General features: G+C 38.1%; 1 protein-coding gene across 2 annotated transcripts in view; it reads left to right on the top strand.

The window, feature by feature from the left end:
* LOC114650539 (uncharacterized) overlaps positions 1-22,847 on the top strand; it is a 149,139-nt gene that overhangs the window by 115,920 nt on the left and 10,372 nt on the right. For both annotated transcript variants that reach the window (XM_028800230.2, XM_051926838.1), the window contains 2 exons: positions 16,193-16,351; positions 19,917-20,076. In XM_028800230.2, the coding sequence (XP_028656063.2) occupies positions 16,193-16,351; positions 19,917-20,076 (319 nt within the window). The remainder of the gene's footprint in view (positions 1-16,192; positions 16,352-19,916; positions 20,077-22,847) is intronic.

Genomic DNA, 22,847 nt, shown 5'->3' on the forward strand with positions numbered 1-22,847 from the left:
AAGAAAGTCGAGGGGAGAGCACTCCCGGTTTTTGAAAATAAAACGGCACTGACCGAGAGACTAACTAGGTCATCATACAAGATCAACATATTGTTGCTGACCAATCACTTTTCCTTTAAAAACATCTGATAAGTGATGAAAAACTACACACACTAATGGGTTTTTGTATTTATTCCATATTTATTAATTTATCTTTTTTAGTTCATATTCACAACTCAAAATAACTGATATTGTGAAAGTAATCCATTAGCAGAATTATATTTTAAAATATTTGTCTCCCTTTTTTCAGTGTTTTTCTGTCTCTCTCAAAATAGGTAGCTGAAATATCATATTCTTTTTGTTCTTAACATCAGCCTTATCATATATATAAGGGATACCAGGGATTTTTCCTGCCTTACATACAAACCTGCTGCAATAGGCTCCAGATTTCCTGCAATCCTACTGTGGATAAACAGGTTTAGATAACGTATATGTTGTTCTTAATCTCAGTCTCTGTATCATTTTGTGCCCGTCCATACTCCTATTACCTGCTCTTGCTCTGCTCATTATTACTGTCCTTTATGATGGTCTGTTCAAGACTCACTGCCCCTAACCTTGACACTACATGCTTGTTGTTCTTTGTTTCCCTCAATACAGCTAGGTGGGGTCTGCACACTCATTCTAGTGTAAGAGCCCTGTTCTTCCTAAGCCCCTGTGATATTCATGAGAAAATATTTTAAAAATTATAAAATTGTGTAAAATTGTTCATATTCAGTGTCTAGTTTTGATTATGCTTGTTTTTATCAGACAAAACAAAAAACAGATAGTAAATCCAGGCAGTGTAGTAAGCTTCCACTAACATTAAACTCGTATTCAATCTGTTAAGTGTACAGTTCTGTCTGATTGTGACACAAAACTAACTCCGTAGGCGCTCCATGCCATAATTACTAAAACTAAAACTGAAACTAATATATATAAAAATAAAATAGAAATGTCTTTGTGAAATAAAAACTAAACTAAAACTAAAAATACACGATGAAGGAAAACTAAAACTAAATTGAATTTCCAAGTAAGGTCAGAAAAAATATAGAAATAAAAACTAATATAAAAAGGCAAAACTATAATAACCTTGGTATATATATATATATATATACATATATATAATATATATATTCACGGCATTCGTAGTCTGTGTCACAATCTGATTGTATGGGTGGTTACCTACCAGGTAACGCTTTATATATATATATATATATATATATATATATATATCTATATATATATATATATATATATCTATATATATATGCGCATATGTTTATATACAGTGTATATGTACAGTAAATGTATACAGTGTATATATAGTTTATGTATACTGTATATATAAGCATTTAGTCTGTAAATGTATATCCAGACTAAACGTTTTCTTTCATATGCCGTTTGTTGATTTTTCTGTGAGTGCTTTAAGTAAGGCTTTACATAGTAAAGGTAAGCACGAAAAGCAGTGCCTTTCTCTGTTTTGTTTCATTGATTTGTCTTTTTTTTCTTATGTAATCGGCTTTTCATGTGCTTATGCGTCTCACACTTTGGAATGTTATCTGTTTATCAGAATCCCAAGAGTGCTGCGCCCGTGCCAAGAATTTTCAGGTGTGTCTTTCGTCCACCTGAAAGTGGATATTAAACCAAAAGCATCCAGACAATGAAAAAATAATAGTTCAGACATTTTAGGAACTGACTAATAATAATCAACTTAAAAACTCTGTATATAACCTGCATGGCAGCTGAAGTTGGACTAAGCTCCTGCATATTAAAAAAAATAAAAAAGCGATTTAACAGAGGCTCACTTCATTCAGCTCCTTCATGGCTTTGGCTGCATCTTAATTAGACTGTTTTAATTTTTTCATGATATATTTGAAAATATCTAACCTTATTGAAAACCTACTGTATATTGCTACATTTTTGTCACAGTGGCTGACTTTTGTATTCATTTCTAGAAATTGAAATAGATAGTAATCAAAACTAAAGCTTAACAACTTAGTCCCGCATTTCAGAGTTAAGAATATGTATTACTAAAAACTGCGCAACCTCTGCTCATGTCCATTTCATAATTCAAATTGCTTTCTTTATAATCAGTGGATGTTCTCAACAATTCTGATGTTCCTGAAGTTGCTATTTTCTTTCAAAAGGAATTTTGCAGAAAATGAGAAGGTGTTGTGCGTGTACCCTTCAAGGCCATATGGAAATCTTGAAAAAGAGTGACAGAATAAAGCATGGAGAGACAACAGTCACTTTGTGTAACACACATATTGTTTGGAATCATTCTGTATTTATATACTCTAAATACATACACGTGACACTTTTGAATTTTAAAGCAGCATTTTAAGTTCAGTCACCCAAGACCTGTCTACATTTCACCTTCATTGGATTACTGAAATTGTCTTGCTAGCAGTCACCCTGCTTAAATTAATATGTCTTTTCTCTGTGCTGGATCTGGATCAAATTCTACAGACTCACTACATGATCATAGGCAGTCTAGCTACAGCACCACTCATTGGACTTGCACTCATACCATTGTAAGAACAAGAACACTAATAGAGCTAAAAGCGGAAGAACACAGGAGCAGTGAGGTTAGGAACTCCTAGGAAGTTAACTTCCGCTAAGATGATCTGCAGGCCAGAACCCATTGTAGGTGCACTACCAGGTTCATTTACAACTGTTAGGTTGGGCCAGTGGAGGTTTATAGGACACATGCCTTTTACAACAGTATTTATCATAATTGGTGTTAAAGAGTGGCAAACTACATCACGATCATTTTCAATCAATTAATAATTTTGTAGTTGCTTGAAAAAGGGATAAAAAAGTTAAGAACAATAGCAAAAGATTTAACTCACCTTGTTAAATGGGCATATTTGAATTGAATAATACACAGATATTGACTTTCAGACCTCTTTTTATACTGTAGTAACAAATATTTGGTATCACATGAAAAATGACCAGGCATGGACAGGTCTTTTAAGTGACCCTGTGTTCGGATTCAGCGGGTTGGAAAATGGATGGATGGATGGATGTTTAATGCTGAAATTAAGCCATCACCATAACTATAAATTAAGTCTGTACTACAGGTTCCAAGAGAGGATGAAACAGTAAGAAATAAAACACAGCAGTTTTTGACATAAGTGGAAGTGCTAAGTTCAGAGATGGACATTTTAAAGCCCAATAATAAAAGTAAATGGTAATTATCATTTATTGCACTATCAATTATCTTACAGTTGATTGATTGAATGAGCTGTTAATCCTGAGTAAACATTTCAGTGTTGCTCTAGAAATAATGGCTACTCAATAAAATCTGATTCTGTCCTCCCTCATCATTCAGTCCCCAATCACACATAAGGGAAACAGCTCAAGTAAATGACATTGAACGACAGAGGGTTAGGGCCTTTTCAAACAAGGATACTATGAAGATGCAACTCAGCAGATTACTTGCACTTTCTCCAGTAAGAGGGTGTTGTGGAAGATTGATGGCGCTATAACGCACTAACCCAACACAGACAGACGCTAGAGGCACAAGTCCAATGGCACACGTGAATTTATTTATAGACAGTGTCCCCAACAGCCCAATCACCCACTTTCCTTTCTTTACTTTCCTTTTTTATTTTCTCTTTATCTCTCAGTCCTTTTCTTATCTTCTCCACTCCTCCTTAGCAAGTAATTAGTCCTCCTCCTCCCGACTCTGCGTCCTGGAGTGGTGACTGCTGGCTCCTTTTATAACACCCCCGGAAGTGCTCCAGATGCTCATTGACCTACTTCCGGCAGCACTTGTAGGTGTGGTGGAAACGTGCCCAAGAGGGCTCAGCAGCTGTTGCAGCACCCCCTGGCAGCACCCCCGGATCCCAACAGGGCTGTAGATAACTCCAACTCCCATGAAGCCCTGCGGGAGTCCGAAGCACTGCTGCAACCCAGGGGGGCTGCCATCTAGTGTTTCGAGGGAGGTAAAGTTCTGACCACACTTGCTTCTCCCTCCCAGTGCGGAGGTGTCGCGGCCAGGCAAGGACTCCAGCTGTCCCCCACCATGTCTATATTTTATTTGATGTATTTTCAGTGCTTACTGGTGTGAGTAGGTAAATTCTGGTTATTCATGCACCCGTCTCAATTGAGGATAGTGATTCGTTCTTCTTGGTTGCAGTGGGAGAGATTTTTTTCAAGACATCTTTTGTGCAAAGCACTTCTGATCATTTCACGATCCAAATGCAGCTTGGGAAGCTTCAGTATAAAGCTTGAAAGTTATAAAGAGTGGTAGAATTTGCTCTTCTCTTATTTGAACTTTTTACTTTAAAATACCACTCCTTTTCAAAGCAAGAAGCAAAATCAATGTGTTTCCACTATTTATTTATCTAGGGTGCTGGCATATGTATTTGAAATGGCTCAACTGTACATATTTTAAAAAGCTCTCCTTTAGACAGACTTCTTTATATTAAAACTGAAATCACTTAATGGAGTATTCCCATTTGCATTTAAGAATACATATTAATATAAGTTAAATCCACTAAGTAGAGTGCTGTGTATACACTATATTGCCAACTTTGTCTTAATGGACCTGGCTTTGTGCACAGGGGCCCAGTTTTGCTGGAATAGAAACTGTTGCCACAAAGCTGGAAGTGCAGAATTGTCTAAAATGTCTTTGTTTGCTGTAGGTAATAGCACCCTTCACTGGAACCTATGGGTCTAGCTTAAACCCTGAAAAACAGCCCCCAAGCATTATCTCCTCCTCCACCAGGCTTTATAGTAGGCAGTATGCAGTACAGAAGTTAGCATTCTCCTGGTATCTGCCAAACCCCGATTGGTCCACGGTTGTGCCAGATAGTAAAGTGTGATTTACATACCACTTCAGCCAAAGCTTGGCATTGTGTATAGTGATTTTAGGCTATTGTACAGCTGCTCGGCCATTTCATGAAGCTCTTGACGCATAGGTCTTATGCTGATGTTGCTTCCAGAGCACAATTTGGAACTCTGTTCTGGGAGATGCAGCAGAGGATAGGAAATGTGTACCTGCTGTGTGCTTCATGTCAAGGTGGCTATGCTCTGTGAGTTTGTGTAGTCTAGCATTTTATGACTGAGCTGTTGTGGCTGACACTTCCACTTTACAACAATAGCACTTACACTTGATTGCATTGCTTGATCTGCCCTGGTCATTTCATGTACTGACTTGTGGCAAAGATGGCATCCAATGACAGTGCCACAATTAAAATAACTGAGCTCTTCAGTAGGACATATTCTACAGCTCATGTTTGTCAATGGAGATTCCATGGCCACGTGCTTGACTTTGTGTTTTTTAACAAACTGAGTTTCCTGTTTTCTTATGTCCTTCCATTTTTAGGCAATGTTACTGTTTTATATTTTTGACTTCTGAAAATACCAGTAACAATTCCTAAATTTGTCATCTTTTTTATGTCAACTTGCCCGTTTATGCTACTCATGCAAAGGTTTTCAACAGTGTTATGTCAGAAAGGTTAAAAACACTTTAGAAAACTCCAAATGATTTTATAATCAGAGCTTACTAAAATCTAAGTTGGTCAATATCTTAGATTAATTTTATAGAATAGTTCATATGCACAAATTATTTAAAAAATATTCATTGGGTTTATATAGGTTGTTCATCCTCCAATGTCTCTTCTTTTTCCAGGCTTGGCTGTTATTAAGGCTAAGACAGCATGTTTGTCAGATTACCTTCTGCTTTCTTCCTGGTCTCATCTTCTGTACCTCTCCATTTAGTCATTATCACCCTTATTTTTCAGGTCCCTAAACCACCTCTGTGTATTTCTCTTAACCACACAACTCTGAATATTTACCTGATCTCTCACTCTCATCCCAGTCCTTTGCTTTAGTGTCAACTTCATTTTTCCATGTCCTTTTCCCATCCACCTCACAGCATTACTCACAATTTGAATAAAGTCTTTCTGTATTATTGTAAGGAGCTGCCATTTGAAGTCTATGTGAGGCACTGTCCCCAGAGCTTCTTACACACACATCTTACCCTTTGTGCACCTGTACACCAGTCTTGTACTTTTATCAGGATTTAACAGGGCATGTCCCACTGGACATACTTTACAGTAGACCCAGCACACCCTAGATGGATTATATCTCTCGGCCGGCTTGGCAGTGCTTGGGAATTATCCAGGAAGAGTTTCAATCTGTAGTTTGGGACAGTGAGGTCCTGGTCTGACCTGCTTGACCTGCTGCTTCCACAATTCTCACTAGGCAGAGCAGTTTCAGATGATGAGATGAGGTGAGATTTAAGTAGCAGAACTTTCTAGTTGTAGAAGTATTGGTTTACCTTTGAGATAACCAGTTATAGTCAGGCATCCATCTGTTCAGCTTTTGAGAATCTAAAGCTATATCAATTTTCTGGAGCAAAACATTTTTAATAGGAATTATTTCTGTTAAGAAGCAATAGCCACTTAACAATTGTTTGGATAAGGTGGCAGAGCTGTATCAGCCTTGCTGTCTTTCTGTAGAGCCAAAATATACAAGAGCAAATATCCAAATCTTTGAAACATTAACACACACACACACACACACACATACCAGGGAGCATGGGAAACCAGGCCTAGCCTGCTACCAGTTGGGTCTTCATCATGGTTTTCAGAAGGTCACTAGCACCACCAGAGGTATTCTACATCTCATCTCTCAGGAAACATTCTGATTCCTACATTATATTGGGAACCCATGCTGTCCTACCCTTCAAAGAGTATGTAGAGATGCCAGTGTTGTTTATTGTTTTCATAACAAGCATGTAGTTAAACATATCTGCACTATTTGTACTACTAATTGTTTTTATTTTTTATGCAATACTTGACTGCTATACAAAATGCAGTCATTATTGACATCTTTCAGCACAATTTAGAAATTTTGATTTGTGCAGCAAATAGTAAAGTCTGGTGTACTGAACAATACATATTAGTGCTGAAGATCAATTAGCACTGCAGCAACTTCCTCCATAAAAGCTGCGTGGAGAAGTGCACTAATATCTGTCACTTAGGTTTAATGTACTTGGTGTACAAGGAACAATTTATGTAGAGCTCTTACATGTAACAGAGAAGGACCAGGATTCATGGCAGCAGCCTCATTTGGGTTTTTCGTGTTCATGAAAAAGGGATAAAAATAACCAAGACGGTAAACCAGCATATATTGTACAAGGGAGAATCAAAAAATAAAGGTAACTTACCCTTTAATAAGCATTAAATCATTTCTCCACTTAGCCCCCCTGCAGGTCAATGCACTTCTCTTATCGTTCTACTAAACTTCTTCATTCCTTCGGAGAAGAAGCTTTTTGGCTGCTCCAGGTGTGCACTGCTTCCTTAACATCATCATCAAAGGTGAACCTGTGACAATGTAGAGCCACTTTGAGTGGACCAAAGATGTGATAGTTGTGTGGTGCTAGATCAGGGCTATAAGGGGGATGTGGAGGACATTTAAACCACAGCTGTCGCATTGCCTCCACTGTTGTAGCTGCTGCATGGGGATGTACATTGCCATGGAGCAGCAAGAGTGCTTTTGACAGTATTCCTCTTCTTTTGCTGCAAATTTCAGGTTTCTCTCAAAGCATAGCACAGTATGTTGCAATTGTCCCTGATTGTCAGTATTCCTGAAAATGTGCCAGAATAGGACATTAATGCCCCAAAACCTATCATGATTTTCTTGGCAGAGAGTAGCTGTTTGAATTGATTTTTTACCGGTAAAGATGGGGTTTTCCACTCCATGCCATGTCTCTTGTTTTCCAGCTCATGGTGATGGATCCATGTCTATTCTCTGGTGACAGTCCACTCTAAAACACTTGGATGCTCTTGATAATGTTTCCGAAATTGGGTTGCAAACTCCACACGCTGTTGCATGTGTAGATCAGAAAGCTGTTTGGGCACCCATCTTGCATAAACTTTACAGTACCCAAGTCATCATGCACTATGCCATGTGCAGATCCATACCTGATATCCAAATATGCAGCAATAGAGGACAACGTAATCTGCCAGTCTTCTCTGATAAAGGCATTCATCATATTGATATAAGCTTGTGTGTGCATATTGATGGTTGAGCAGATCAAGCTTCATATTCCCATTTTCAACCCATTCATAAACTTTTAATAATAATTCATTACATTTATATAGCGCTTTTCTCAGTACTCAAAGCGCTATCCACACAGGGAGGAACCGGGAAGCGAACCCACAATCTTCCAGTGTCTCCTTACTGCAAAGCAGCAGCACTACCACTGCGCCATCTAACTTTTGATTGAGTTACTCTCATTTCACTATCATACTGAGCCAATATCCCTTGAATTTCAGCAGGTTTCACTCGCTGTGCCCAAAGCAGTCTTATTGTAGAGCATTATTCACCAGTGGTGCAAAACCTGCAGCAGAGCGTCCATGTTCATTTGACCCTGGCATCAACTAGACTAAGGGCATAGTGCTGTTCTGTGTGCGTTCAGACTGCCCATATTCCATTACAAACATGTTGTATGCATCAACTTCTACCTGTAATTTTCAAATTGCCTTTACTTAGCCTTGTATGTGGAGGCATTCTTTACCAAAACTTGGAAAAAACAGTTTACAAGAATTAAAGTTTTATCAATTGGACCCATTCACCATGAACATTTCTTTCAGAGTTACTTATGTATCAAGGAATTTTCTGAAGCAATATTTCTGTTCTCCTTTTTGTACATTTCAACTTTAAAAATGCATAATTTTGAAATGTTACATAGAGCAGAACAACACACAAAGTAATTTATATTTTATTGTTGTAGTGATCTTACGATTACAGTACTAATAATGCTGCTGCTCCTCTTACTGCATTAATACAATTTTTATGGAATTTATCCGTTAACATAACTAAAACATTACAAGTGATTTTAAAACTAAACTGGTACACTGCCCCATTTTCCTGCGCATCGCCTCAGCCCTGTGAGGAGAGTTAAAGAACAATACAGTTTTCAGAATTGTGCCTCTAGTGTGCGGTTCATTGCTGTACATATTGCTACTACTCAGACTGCATAACTACTTTTTCCATTGCTTACTAGTAATCACCCCACTTCTGCTACAGCAACTTACATTGATTCTTGAAGAAATTCCCCCAGTTTTGCTACTTGACGCTACACTGCTAAAAAAAACAATTCCAGGCAGAAGTGAGCCACAGTTAAGTCAGCAGATTGGAGGGTACATAATTGTAGTTTATTGTTGTTTGCCTTTAAATTTCCATTTCTGATGCACTCCAGCTAACTCACAAACCTCATGGTTATAACCTGGCCTTGAATAAATCTTAAATGGATCAAAACTACTAAAGATAACTAATTCTGGTCATTCTTGTAGGACTATAGGCCTCTGAGGTGCCTTTTACATAATTTATTTATTTATTGTAAGCAAATTAACATTTTTGCCTAAGAAATTGATTTTTGTAGCTGATTTGTCCATGGATACAGATACCATCCTTGTGTTCTATCCTTCAGGAGCCTACCAGATTCCTGTTGGGTCTTGCTGAAAGGTAAAATAATCTTCATTTTAGTCGAAGTCAAACTAATAGCTCATGACAGGGCATGACAGTGTTCTTTTGTTGTGAGCACTGGAGTGACATGAAGTAAAATGAAGTTCTGACGTGCTTGTGCTTGAATAGACACACCAGTTTGAATGCTTTAGAGTGGTTTATTTTGATGATAATTCTGTCCCTTTTACTATCCATGGCATCTTCAGACTTGCATATCCCTTTGGGGCCACAGTATGCATAGCCAAGCGTGATTTCTATATCAGATAAACTGGACAGTAAAACCTTGTAGTGGTGCAGGCAGAAGAGCCGTGTATTCTAACTAACAGCACAGCTTAGCGTTATTCAATAGTGAATTGCAGAAACTGAACGCTGATGCATTTAGGTTAACCAAAGGATCGTTGATTTAAAAATGCAATTTTGCAAATCAGGCACACACTGCAATTTTCACGCAGATTATCTGGTCAGTGACCTGTCCTCTAATTTCCAATAATGAAATCTGCTACTTTGCTAAAGAGTCATGTCACACGGTGAAGATGTTTGAACGTGTCTCCTTCAAGTGACTTTCATGTCCTCTCAGTCTGCAGATGTTTCGCTGATACTTTTGGCCATGTTTGAACTCTTCAGAATGATGCATCCAGGGTGAGAGGACTTGTGAAACTACATTAGAGAGATGACAAATTATCCATCCATCCATTATCCAACCCGCTATATCCCAACACAGGGTCATGAGGGTCTGCTGGAGCCAGTCACAGCCAGCACAGGGCGCAAGGCAGGAACAAACCCCGGGAAGGGCGCACACATATCCACACACCAAGCACACACTAGGGACAATTTAGGATTGTCAATGCACCTAACCTACATGTGTTTGGACTGTGGGAGGAAACCTACGCAGACACGGGGAGAACATGCAAACTCCACGCAGGGAGGACCCGGGAAGCAAACCCAGGTCTCCATACTGTGCCACCCCATGACAAATTCTAATAAGTAGAATTACAGCACAATCTATTTTACCCTGCGCTGATGTCACAATCACATCTAACAATATGCAGACACAACATTCTAGCTTGCTACACATACATTACTGTGCATTGAGTGTAGTCAAGGATAGGCTGCAACCTCCTGTGTGGTTTGAGATTGTTATATTCATATTTTGTCATTAAATAAATGCAATATCCGGTAGTACTTAATTTATAGTCCACTCTCTTGTCCAAATGTATTTTGCTCATTCTCTTTTAGCCAGTGGAGAACAGAGCACAAAACAAACAATTATGGTGTTAGCTTCTGGTGGCCTTTTTGCTGAGTGGAATAGTCGTTGCCCACTGCATTGACCACCCATTTGTGCACATTCACCCAATTTGCTGTTGCCCTTTCTTACCACAAATGTGCTCACTTGAACAGCATCGTCCAAATATAAGTACAACAATCAGTAGGCACTTCAGCATACACTGACGGCTAAGGGATAAGCCTTGATGATTTAGCTCATAGTGAATCCCACCCTTGATACTAAGTGAATCAGTTCATCTACAACTAAATTGAATTCTATGGTGTTAGTAAACTGCTTTGAGGTGAGCTTTATCTAGAATGTCTCAGTATAAAATAAAGTTCACTATTTTATTGTCAAAGCAGGGACACTGGAGCCTAAAACAACTTGGGATGGGTTGCCAGTCCACCACTGGACACAAATCACACACTTAATCTAACACTCATTTACCACTATGACATGAGCTTAGAATAAAGCCACCACTCTCACACAGTGGAAGTTGGTGCCAGTAAGAATGTCTGGTTGTTTAACAAAAAATAAACAAAAATACTGTTCATTTGAGGGGGTTTGGGGGGGCATCAGCCCACCTGGGTGAACTCAGAAAACCCACCTAACATTTGGGTCTTTGAGATGAGAGGTGGTCAAGAAAACTGATTGTAGATGTAGGCTGTTAGAATTTCTCAGTGAGACTTTTTGCAGTGGACCCATTGGGCATTCTGGTCATCTCAGCTGTCTTCTACTGTTCCTGATGTCACCCTTGATTTGTTGATCTTTAGCCCAATAGTAAAATACGAAGCAGCATTTATTGAGTGCTTGAGGGTGTAGCTGTACAACAGTCGGGGTCCTTCAGAGACCTGTGTTTTTTAATATTTTATTCAGTACAACTTTCCAGTTTATTGGTTTGCCCTCTTTAAATTTTAACATGTAGTGAGTTATAATATATCATGCCTTCCACCAAAGTAATGATCTGAAGATGAAACATGACTGACACCTGCCTCAGTGCTGTTTTCTTGGATATGTCTCATTGAGTAAGCATTTGTGTATTTAAGGATTAAGAAATGTACAGTTTTAGTTATAGCTGTTGCTGTGTTTTTATGAAAGGGCAAACAGTACTTGAGTATGAAATACATAAATTATTAATCTGACAGTATAAGAGTCTCAGATATACCACAATCCAGCTGTGGTACTGTAATATCAAGTAAGCAAGTAAGACTTATTTTAATTAAGGAAATTTTACAGTGATTACCAATTATTTTGAAAGCTAATAGTGTACATACAGTTCAGAATGCATTATTGATCCACTGAAGTATGTGCAGTTTATTCCTCCTTAGCTTACTGTACATTACACCCTGCATAGCTGCCTTTATGGCTCAGTGGGTCTGTCAGCTTCATGCCGAGTGCTGCCATCTGCTGGACAAGTCTGGCTATGTGACGTCTTACCAGTCACAGCTCATGACAGAAGACGAATTGCTTGCTTAAGATGTTTTGCCTAAAGGTATTTTTGTCTTATTTTTTGTATGAATTTTAATCCCCCAATCCCCCCCCCCCCCCCAAACTTGTTTGCTTAAGGAAAAAAAACACAATAGTTCAAATACCTTAAGCTTCAAATGTAAAAATGTAACTGAGCTGCATTCTCTGGACTTCAGGTATTTATTTTCTGCTTTAAAAACAATAAAGCCCTCTACTCATTGTTTAAATGAGGACAATTATTGCTCAACTAACATGCATCTAGGGACAACCTCTAAACTATCCAGTTCATCCTGTTTCAAGTATTCTATCACTTTTAGTTTATCCAAAAAACAAAACAAAAACAACAGTTACTGTGTAGCACCTCCCTCTTACTATGGATAAGGAGCCCGCCACACACAAAAAACTCCTATTCTTAGGAAAAGTAAGTATATTATTTAAGGAATTTGACAGAACCTGAGCACCTATTTGAAGTCCCCAGAAGGAGTTGTTTAAGAATTTATACAAAAAAAAGAAAAATAATCACCCCAACAAGTATTTTAAAAAACAAAAGAATATTTATAAAGCAAATAAATCCTAATTAATAAGTCCCCCTTTTACCCTTCTATAAATATACAAAAAGAAATCCAGAAAGAAAGCAAGAAAACACAGAAAAAGAAAAACCCAGGAAGAGAAACAAACATAACCTACTTATCAAGACCCCCAACTAATTCACAGAACATAACCGACTAAATACACATAAATACCCATATATACAAATATATACAAATATGAATCAGACACCCGCTCACCCAATCCAACCGTGATCCCCAGTCCCTTTTATATTACAGTCTTGTCGATAAAGTCTTAATCCACCCGGCCTGGGAAGTCTGTGACAAATCCAACAATCCAGTCAGTTAAACTTCGCTGACTCGTACACTGTATTAAAAGGTAATAAGAAGTAATCTCACCGGTCTGGCGAACGATTCCTTGACACAAGCTGAATCCGTAGCACCCGGTTGTTTCGCCGTTAGCGTCCTTTAATGGCCGCCACCCACAGCACAAATGTAAAGTGAAGCCGTGAACTCCAAGATTATTACCGATTAGCCAGCGCTCCTTTTCGTTGAGTCCAATCGGTATTACAATGGGGCCTAACGAGCTTTTACCGTTAACTCCTTTACCAAGTCACTTTCCCAGGTCCTTCCTTAAATCGACTTTAACGCACCTCTCCTCTTCCTTTAACCTCTCTCGACCTCCTTCCCTTTTTTTCTTCTTCCTTTTAATATGTGCCTCCTCGCCTTTTAAAGAGGGTTCTTCCTTACGTCACACCCCAGTTCATTTTGGCAAGGACCCCCAGGCATTGTTTGGACCCCTACTCCCCTTAAAGAGATATCCCACAGACATTACTTGCATTGGACATCACCTTTAAAGGGCAAGCGGCAGAAACAGTTAAAAGCACACAAACAAAACAATATGTGACAACCGTTACAACTATACACGTGTTACTTCTAGTGGATTTAATTCTAGAGCTTCTCTGCTTAAATTTCAAAATGTCCCTTTGTTGTTTTAAACACTTGGATGATCGTGTACACTACGGGATGACTATTCATGTTGTCCGTGTTATCAGTCATGTGGTAACTTTTAATGTTCTTTCAACCATCTGGTATAGAGCCTAAATGTTTGGTTTGGTTTGTCTGTCAGTGTTCCTGGCTGCTGCATCTTTATAGTCCACTTTGTGTCTTTGCCATTTTGGTATGAAATCCTGTAAAACTAACAAGATCTCTATCTGAATGTACTACTCAGTTGACTTCATTCATTCTTTTAAAAAATAACTTAAAACTCATCTGTTCAGGAAGGCATTTAACTTAACCTAACATTCTGGCCCTTCTTTCTGTTTTACCTCTCTGTCCAGATTCTCGGGGTAATTTCTCTGTGTGTTATATCACAAATTATATTATTTGTTCAGGCTTTTCTTCTAGTACTGAATTTAGGATTTTTGTCAGGTTTATTGTCGTCTTCTATTCAATGCTTTGTATACCCTGTATGTATCTGTTTTTAGTGTTCTATGTGGGAATTATTTGTATCCAATGTTATATATACCCTTCTGTTCTTTCTAACACTGTGTGAAGTGCCTTGAGCATGGGATAAAATGTATTATTATTATTACTGTTGTTGTTGTTACTCCTTTTACAATATGAATGTGTGGTCGGAAAATCGAGAGTACACCTTATGAGAAGGATTTAGGAGTCGTAGTGGACTCTAAGCTATCAACTTCCAGACAGTGCTCAGAAGCCATTAAGAAGACTAACAGAATGTTAGGTTATATAGCACAATGTGTGGAGTACAAGTCCAAGGAGGTTATGCTCAACCTTCTGGAGTACTGTGTGCAGTTTTGGTCTCCAGGCTACAAAAAGGGCATAGCAGAGCTAGAAAAGGCCCAGAGAAGAGTGACTGGTCTGATTCCAGGGATACATGGGATGAATTATGAAGAACGATTAAAAGAGCTGAGCCAATACAGTTTAAGCAAAAGAAGATTAAGAGGTGACACAATTGAAGTGTTTAAAATTATGAAGGGAATTAGTACAGTGGATCGAGACTGTTATTTTAAAATGAGTTCATCAAGAACAGGGGGACACAGTTGGAAACTTGTTAAGGGTAAATTTCACACAAACATTAGGAAGTTCTTCTTTACACAAAGAACGATAGACACTTGGAATAAGCTACCGAGTAGTGTGGTAGACAGTAAGACTTTAGGGACTTCCAAAACTAGACGATGTTTTTTTGGAAGAAATAAGTGGATAGTACGGGCGAGCTTTGTTGGGCTGAATGGCCTGTTGTCGTCTAGAGTGTTCTAATGAAGGGCTTGTGAGTACCACGATAGATCTCACTAACAAAGACAGAAAATTACAAATAGATTAAAGAAAAAGAGGGCAAAGGCAAAACAAACAGTGAATTGAACAGCTATGGTAAAATAAGCAGTATAATTATATGAATCAGAGTTTCGTTAAATAGTTTGAAGGATGTTAGCCTCAGGTAAGAAAAGGGCATGGAAAGATTAAATATCACGTTCAGTTTGACAGAAGAATTTAGCTTTTAAGTGGACCTGATTAAGCACTGGCTGTGTAACCATTTACCTTCTGTACGATTACTACTTCTTTCCCCCATTTTTGAACCAGTTTTCCTCGTTAATAGGGCACTAATACTTCTTGATTCCAAATGTTAGCTTTTGTTTCCGATGGTAAGATATATATAGATGGACTTAAACAGTGCTGAGGTAGCAGTTCAACAGAAGAGAGCTTGAAGTATGTGACGTCTGGTCATTTTTATAGACGGGCAGGGCATTCAGCAACAATACGTGGATGAGACATTTGTCCATCATGATTTGAACACACCAGTCCAAATTGAACTGATTACCACATGATTACCTAGAAGTAACCTGCATGAACTTGGAGAGAACATAAAAGCAGCACTCAGTGACAGCAACTAGTGTCAGATACTGTAAGGCACACCTTACTGAATACCATAGTGAAAGAAGCCCCAAGACGACAGTTGTATGCTTGTGTGCTGTTCTCTTATTGTATGTGTTTTTTTCTTCTTCTGTATTTAATTCTTTTTTTGGAATACTGGTAGGAACAACCCATTCTGGTGCCCCACGCTTGACAAGAATTTTGATCTTTCCTCAACTCACACCTCGCAGCTCTGAAATCCGCCTAGTCACACTTCACTGGACTTCCTCTAGGAGTTCAACAGGACTGCCATGCTCTGAAACATTTTTTTAAACTTGACTTTTCCAGGTTAACTGGGTATATCTTACAGTCACTTGTGTTTACTCACAAATGAATCTGAGCCCTTTTTGGTTTAATGCATACCATAGTCATCTTCATTTCTGTCATCAGGTCAGATCACTTACGGGACATTTATCAGCATTTCAGTCCATACCAGCAAAAACTCTAAACTGAGCTTTTCTTATCTGTTTCACAGCCTAAAGTCTACTGTAGATTAAAAAACCGGGAACTTGATATGTTCTTGACTGCTGAACAGGACACAGAGGATTCCAAATCAGTAAAAGTTACTGTGTGCCCGTTCAATGGGAAAAGCACACAAATCTGGACCTGCTGCAGTGGCCTTGTGAAATCAAAGGTAAGATGTTCGCACTTTTTCACACTCTAGCCTTTGTAAGCCTTTGCTTACATAAGTAAGAATGCCCGTCAGTCTCGTTACACTAAATTATTACTCTGAAACTCCATGCCAATAGCCAATGGGCATCCACTACTTTTGGAGCATTGTAGGCCATGAAGCAAGATGGACTAAGACAAGTGAGGAAACAACAAGTTTCAGTTGAAAAAAGTGTTTATTTAAAAACAAGAAAGTCCAGTACAGCAAGTACAGCTACAAAACAATCTCGAATAATCAAATCCATAGTGCCATGGGGAATATGGAATAAATGATTAAAACCTATTAATATCACAATCAGCCATAATTCCTTTTGCCAGCTAACCTCTCGTCTCCTCTGCTCTTGCTCAAAGGTAAAGCAATGGATGCCAGATGCCACTGAACTCGGTCTCCTCGACTGTCTCCCAGACACCTCCATCAGTACTCACCGAGAGTACACTAGAGCCCGCTGTTCTCCCTGTCTCCTCCCCCAGTATGCGCAGTGAGACCCCTAGAGCCTGCACTCTCCCCTCCTCAATAAGCAGGCTTGATCTATTTCCATGGAACGGCACTCCTTGCAGACCAGTGTTTCAACCTTAGAGAGTTAAGAGCACTAAATGACCGAAGTGTGTTGTGTCGACAGTAAAAAGGGAACATCCCAGCACTAGTCAGTTTCTAAACTCCTATTTCAGCTTATTTGCTCAAAAGCCCAGCAATGCGTATTGAGTGATTGAAAACCATAGCAATGCATTTTCAGGACTCCTCTCTCTATCCCATCCAAATTTTGATTTTGAGGCTTTCAGGAGGGTGTGACGGACTAATTATGGAGTCTTTGACAGCCCCACCCAGCCTCATAATTTGAAACTTACATCTCTCTTACCTTCCTGGTTCCTACAGTGTTACCATCTTGTTTTCACAAAATGTGTTGGGTCACTTCGACTGTGAAAACTTTGCTTTCATAAAACAAAATCTTGATATCCCAGCTTATCAACTTTTACTGAAATGGTCTGCAAAAATGGTGTGGCCTTCAGAATACATTGGCCAGAGCACAGAGCCACTTTTGTTAACATGTGTTTGGAACCACTTTACCCGACATCACCATCGATGGCAGCATGTTAAACCAGACTCAATTCCTAGATGGGCACAGTCACTGCTGGTTTTCACTCCAGCCAATTCCTTAAATGGATATCTGCTATTGTTGCTGCTGGTGGAGTGCACTTAGAAATAAATCTGCCCAAGATTTGGAACACATCATTGGTTCTTTTACTATAAATTCCAAGTCTTTTATTGTTTTTTTTTATAGCTGAACCAGTTGCCAGTTAATTATGAGTTCTGAGATGCAGGCTGCCAAGCTCTCGTTTGCACCTGTGCATGTTGGCCATCAGCTCATTCCGTGACTGTATATGATACCACATTCTCAAATCCACTAAATCCAGTTCGTGGTTACAGGGTGAGCAGAACATTTATCAGCAGTATCAGGTGCAAGGTGTTATGAATACATGCATTTTTATTAATTTATTTTATCATTTTATTTGGTTTCTGTTTTTTTTTTTTTAGTATGGAGAATCCATTTCCTTACATTTCACCTTTTGGTTTTGTTTTTATATCCTATTTGTATATAGGATATATAGGGGGGTAAACATTAACATTATTCAAAGTTATTGTCTGTTTTTACCTACATTTTTATTACTCTTTAATTTAATGTTGTTTTTTTTGTATTAGTATGCTGCTGTTGGAGTATGTGAATTTCTGCTTGGGATTAATTATCTATCTATCTATCTATCTATCTATCTATCTATCTATCTATCTATCTATCTATCTATCTATCTATCTATCTATCTATCTATCTATCTATCTATCTATCTATCTATCTATCTATCTATCTATCTATCTATCTATCTATCTATCTATCTATCTATCATGAGATGCCATTTTGTTTTCCATGGGTGCTGCCATTTTTCGAGCTTTGTTTATAGTTTCTATCCTGAATGTTACACTAGCAGAACCACAACTATATGAGTGAGGGCGTCACCATCACAGCAGTATAAAGCTCAGCATACTGCACTTCTTGCTTATCCAAGAACACAGATCATTTCAAAAGCTTTCACAGTTTAATTGTTTGGTTTCTTGGTTCAGAAACATTTCTGGCTATGTATCTTTCAACTTTGCCTTTTCTTTAGTAATATTTTTGCTAAATTATATTAAATATTCATAGTTATGTATCTTGTTTCTGCCTAGTGAAATTGTTTTGGTGCATGATTTTGCCTCTCTTTTTTTGTTTTTTTTTGGATCGTGTTACATCTCCCAGACTTTGACCCTCATTGACATCCCTACTGTCACATTGCATTAGTATAGAATCTTGGACATTATTTATGAGTGACCCCAAAATGAAACAAGGCAGGAAACAACCCTGGCCATGAGAGAACCCGCTCATGCACATAGAAGCCACTTTAGATGTATGCATGTTTGAGATGTTGAGGAAACCAGAATACCAAAGAAAAAAAAACAAAACAAAGTATATGTAAGAAGAATACGCAGCTACATAGATGGCAACCAAATGTGGGATACAAAACCAGAATACCGGGTCCAGTAAGCAGTACTATTAATAAACCAGTAACGGCGCACTGCATGATAACGTGCAGTGAATGCACTTGACTTGAGCATTCCTAGTTTTCATCCTCTTTCTCTGTACGTTTATCATTCGTTTGCTCAGATGTTGCTGCACTTGCTGCTTTCCGAGCAGCTTGTTTTCTCCATTCTAGTGGCTCGCTGCTTCTCTTCTTCTGTCGGCATATTTTCGCATTAAAACTGATTAAGTCAGAGTTTGTGTTGCAATTACTTAGTACGTTTTGTTTAATTTTTCACTGAAGCTGGCACTGAAGTCTCCAGTCCGTCTCAAGAATGATTTAAGATATGAAGAGGTAGGGGAAGTGATGGCAAAGGGAATGAGAACAGCACGAGTATGCACTGCCACCCTGCTGGCCGCTGCCGAGAGTTGATTCTACAATAAAATAAAATAAAAAGAGGAATAGCCTTGGAGGTCAATCATCACCCTGAAACTGGATAGTAGACGTCACATAGTATATGTGTACCAAATTTCAGGTCAATAGTTCAAACTGTTTACGAGCTACAGGTGATTTAAAATCCTGGACAGACAAACAGACAGCCACGGTAGCGTATTATATAAGAAGATCTGTCCTCATTACAGCAAAACTATTTAGAAATAAGAGAGAAAAAAGTACCAATGTTCTTCAACTAATAGAGCTACAAGACTGGCAATTTCCAAGGTAGTACAACAAGAACACTAAAAAGCTTCTGATTTAGTAACTGGCCACAGCAAAGCCCTGCAGTCACTTGAGACCCCTGTTAAAGCCTTCAAAAGCTTAACTTCTCTTCTCTGAAATCTAGTAAGACTAAACCCACCTTTAATACGGCAGCGAGAAGTAAGTGGCAGCAGTATGGTTTGCAAGCCCTGCTGCTGAGCCGAGAAGCCCTAATATTTTTCTTATGTTATTATAAACTGATTTTTTTTGTTCTTTTTAATTCTTCCCAGACAAATAAGACATGCTTAGTAGTCAGTGGAGGAAAACCTTTGCCAGGAACCAAAGTAGGCCTATGGAAGAAGCATGGCAGAATTCACCAGTTGTGGAAGACAAACCAAGATGGAACAATTTCAACTTGTCTGGATGATGGACTGGTACTGAGTGTTAAAGGTGAGTGTACACACAGAAGAACAACATTGTGTGAGAGGAGTGTAATATTTACTCATAACACCCTCCATCTGCGCTCTCTTGTTCTTGTCCGAGTTAGTTTTATTTTAGTTGTAATAGTGGTATTGTCACATGCACAGAATACAGATGAATTCTTACTTAAATGTCCAAACAACATGCAACATGTCGTTATTTTCCAGCACCATGAAAGTTATAAAGTACAGAACTTCATTTCATTTGATAGAAAACACAAGTCAGCTTACAGGACACCTTGCAATGAAAAAAATGACAGCAAATAATAAACTGATCCTATGCACAGAAATCACCTGTTGCTAAAAACAATAAGTACAGCAATACATGAGTACAAATGTTTATACAATATACATTGCTAAATCCTTGCTGTCTGCAGATTCCGTTCCTGTGAATTCGCTTATCCTCAATTATAAAAGTGTAACCCATTATGTAACACCTGCAGTGTAATCCTTCTTATTCACAGCTATGTGCGGCAGAAAAACCGATTCCGAGAAGCAAAAGTAGTGAAATGTGACAGTAACCGGTGTGTGATGACTTTATATGTCTGGGCCTGCATGCACACTACAGTGAATGGATTCACGTTTGTCTGTCAGCATGTGAATGGATCAGTTGAGAGGTGTGCGTAAGCCATTTAACCCATTTTTGTTAAGGGGACCAGGGCTTGCAAATGTCCAGGTCAAAAGCTCACGCTGATCAAGTTCTTGCCCATTGTACACACCGCCCATCGTTACTGCTGATTGGATGGTTTAATGTCCTCAGATTGGCCCTGCTGTGTTTGATTGTGGCCTGTGATGGAACGTCTAAAAGACGATTGAACTTCATTATATTGGAAGCAAAAGTCTTAACACAGATTCCGTAGATGAACTTCTGTGAAGGATCATTGCCAAGCCTTGAGAGGCAAATGTAGAGAGCTGGTGCATCTGACAGAACCTAACCCCATTTTTGCTAACGGGTCATGCTTTCAGCATCTACAGTTTCCATATCCACAGGGTTTTTCAGGAAGGCAACTCCTGCGGATAACAAAAATCGAGTGTATTAAGTTTTTACAACTGGAGTTTAATTAAGGGTCACACAGACTGAACTGGAAACCTTGGAGTTTAAGAGTCAACATCTTAGCCATTGGACTTTGGGTAATGATTGTAGCAAAAGGTTGGAGACCATCATAAGCCAATTTCTCCACAAAATGAAAGCTAATAGGACGTGTTTCCTTTAGATCCTCAGCTTGGCCCATTTGCATAAAAGAGTAAGAAAAATGAAGCTGTCCGCCTCATAGCTAAGCCACAAAAACAAGCAAAAGCCAATGAAATTGTGGGAGAACTTCACTTGACAGACCACACTAATTTCATATTTATTGATGAAACAAACCAATAAGAAAAAGTCAGCCACCCAGCCTGTTAACTTCTTTCATAGTTGTAAACATCCTCACCATGTTATCTCTCAAGATTCAGTCAAGTGTAAATATTCGTAGGCCCGTAGTCTGTACATACGGACTGTGCTGCACATTTCAGAAATTTCACCAGGATGCACGGAACAGTAAGTCAAAATTTCTATATTTCTTTATTTCGTCAAATTTCTATATTTCTGCATAAATCTAAATAGGTATAAAATTTGACTTTGTTTTTTCTTAACAAGTCCTCAAACTTGATAAAGAAAATCCAATTAAACTAATGACACAAAACATTATATTTATTTATTTATTAAGGAAAATGATCCAATGAAACAATTGTATGTGGAAAAAATAATGTAAACCTCTAGTTCATTTGAAGGGGTAATTAAAGAAAGTTGAAGCTAACTACGTATGGATGCCCTGCCGTATTTATAGAACACTAGCAAAATACCCGCGCTTTGCAGCGGAGAAGTAGTGTGTTAAAGAGGTTATGTAAACATATATATACATAAACATATATACTTATATATACATATCTACATATACACATATATACATATATATATATATATATATATATATATATATATATATATATATATATATATATATATATATATATACATATACACATCCACATATATATACATATATCAACATATATATACACATACATATACACACATACATACATACACACACACACACACACACACACATATATATATATATATATATATATATATATATATATATATACACACAGACACATATATATACATATACATATTTACATATCTACATATATATACATATCTACATACATACACATACAGTAATCCCTCCTCCATCGCGGGGGTTGCGTTCCAGAGCCACCCGCGAAATAAGAAAATCCACGAAGTAGAAACCATATGTTTATATGGTTATTTTTTATATATTTTAAGCCCTTATAAACTCTCCCACACTATTATAAACATTTCACGCACAGTTGTACAGCATAAACCCTTTGTATTCTCTTAGATATTAGGTAAGATTCGTTGAAATTATGTATGTAAACACAGTTTACATACAGTAAAACCTAAATATTATTTTAAAGATATCGAGCGTCTCCGATATCACATACGTTACAGCCATTACAACAGACAGGCCACCAGCAATAAATACGTACAATGCAAGAAAAACTGTATACAGTAAAATGTGTGTACAGCGACACTAAACTATGTACATGTAATAAGTACTGTATGTAAATAATTAATTATGGTTACTCACTAACAATGACACGACGACTTGTCCGATAACGATGAGTTTAATTTTACTGCACAACAAAGGATAGCGTTACAGGTCTTCTAAAGGA

The sequence above is a fragment of the Erpetoichthys calabaricus genome, chromosome 4, assembly GCF_900747795.2.
Source record: "Erpetoichthys calabaricus chromosome 4, fErpCal1.3, whole genome shotgun sequence".
NCBI classification, from domain to species: domain Eukaryota; kingdom Metazoa; phylum Chordata; class Cladistia; order Polypteriformes; family Polypteridae; genus Erpetoichthys; species Erpetoichthys calabaricus.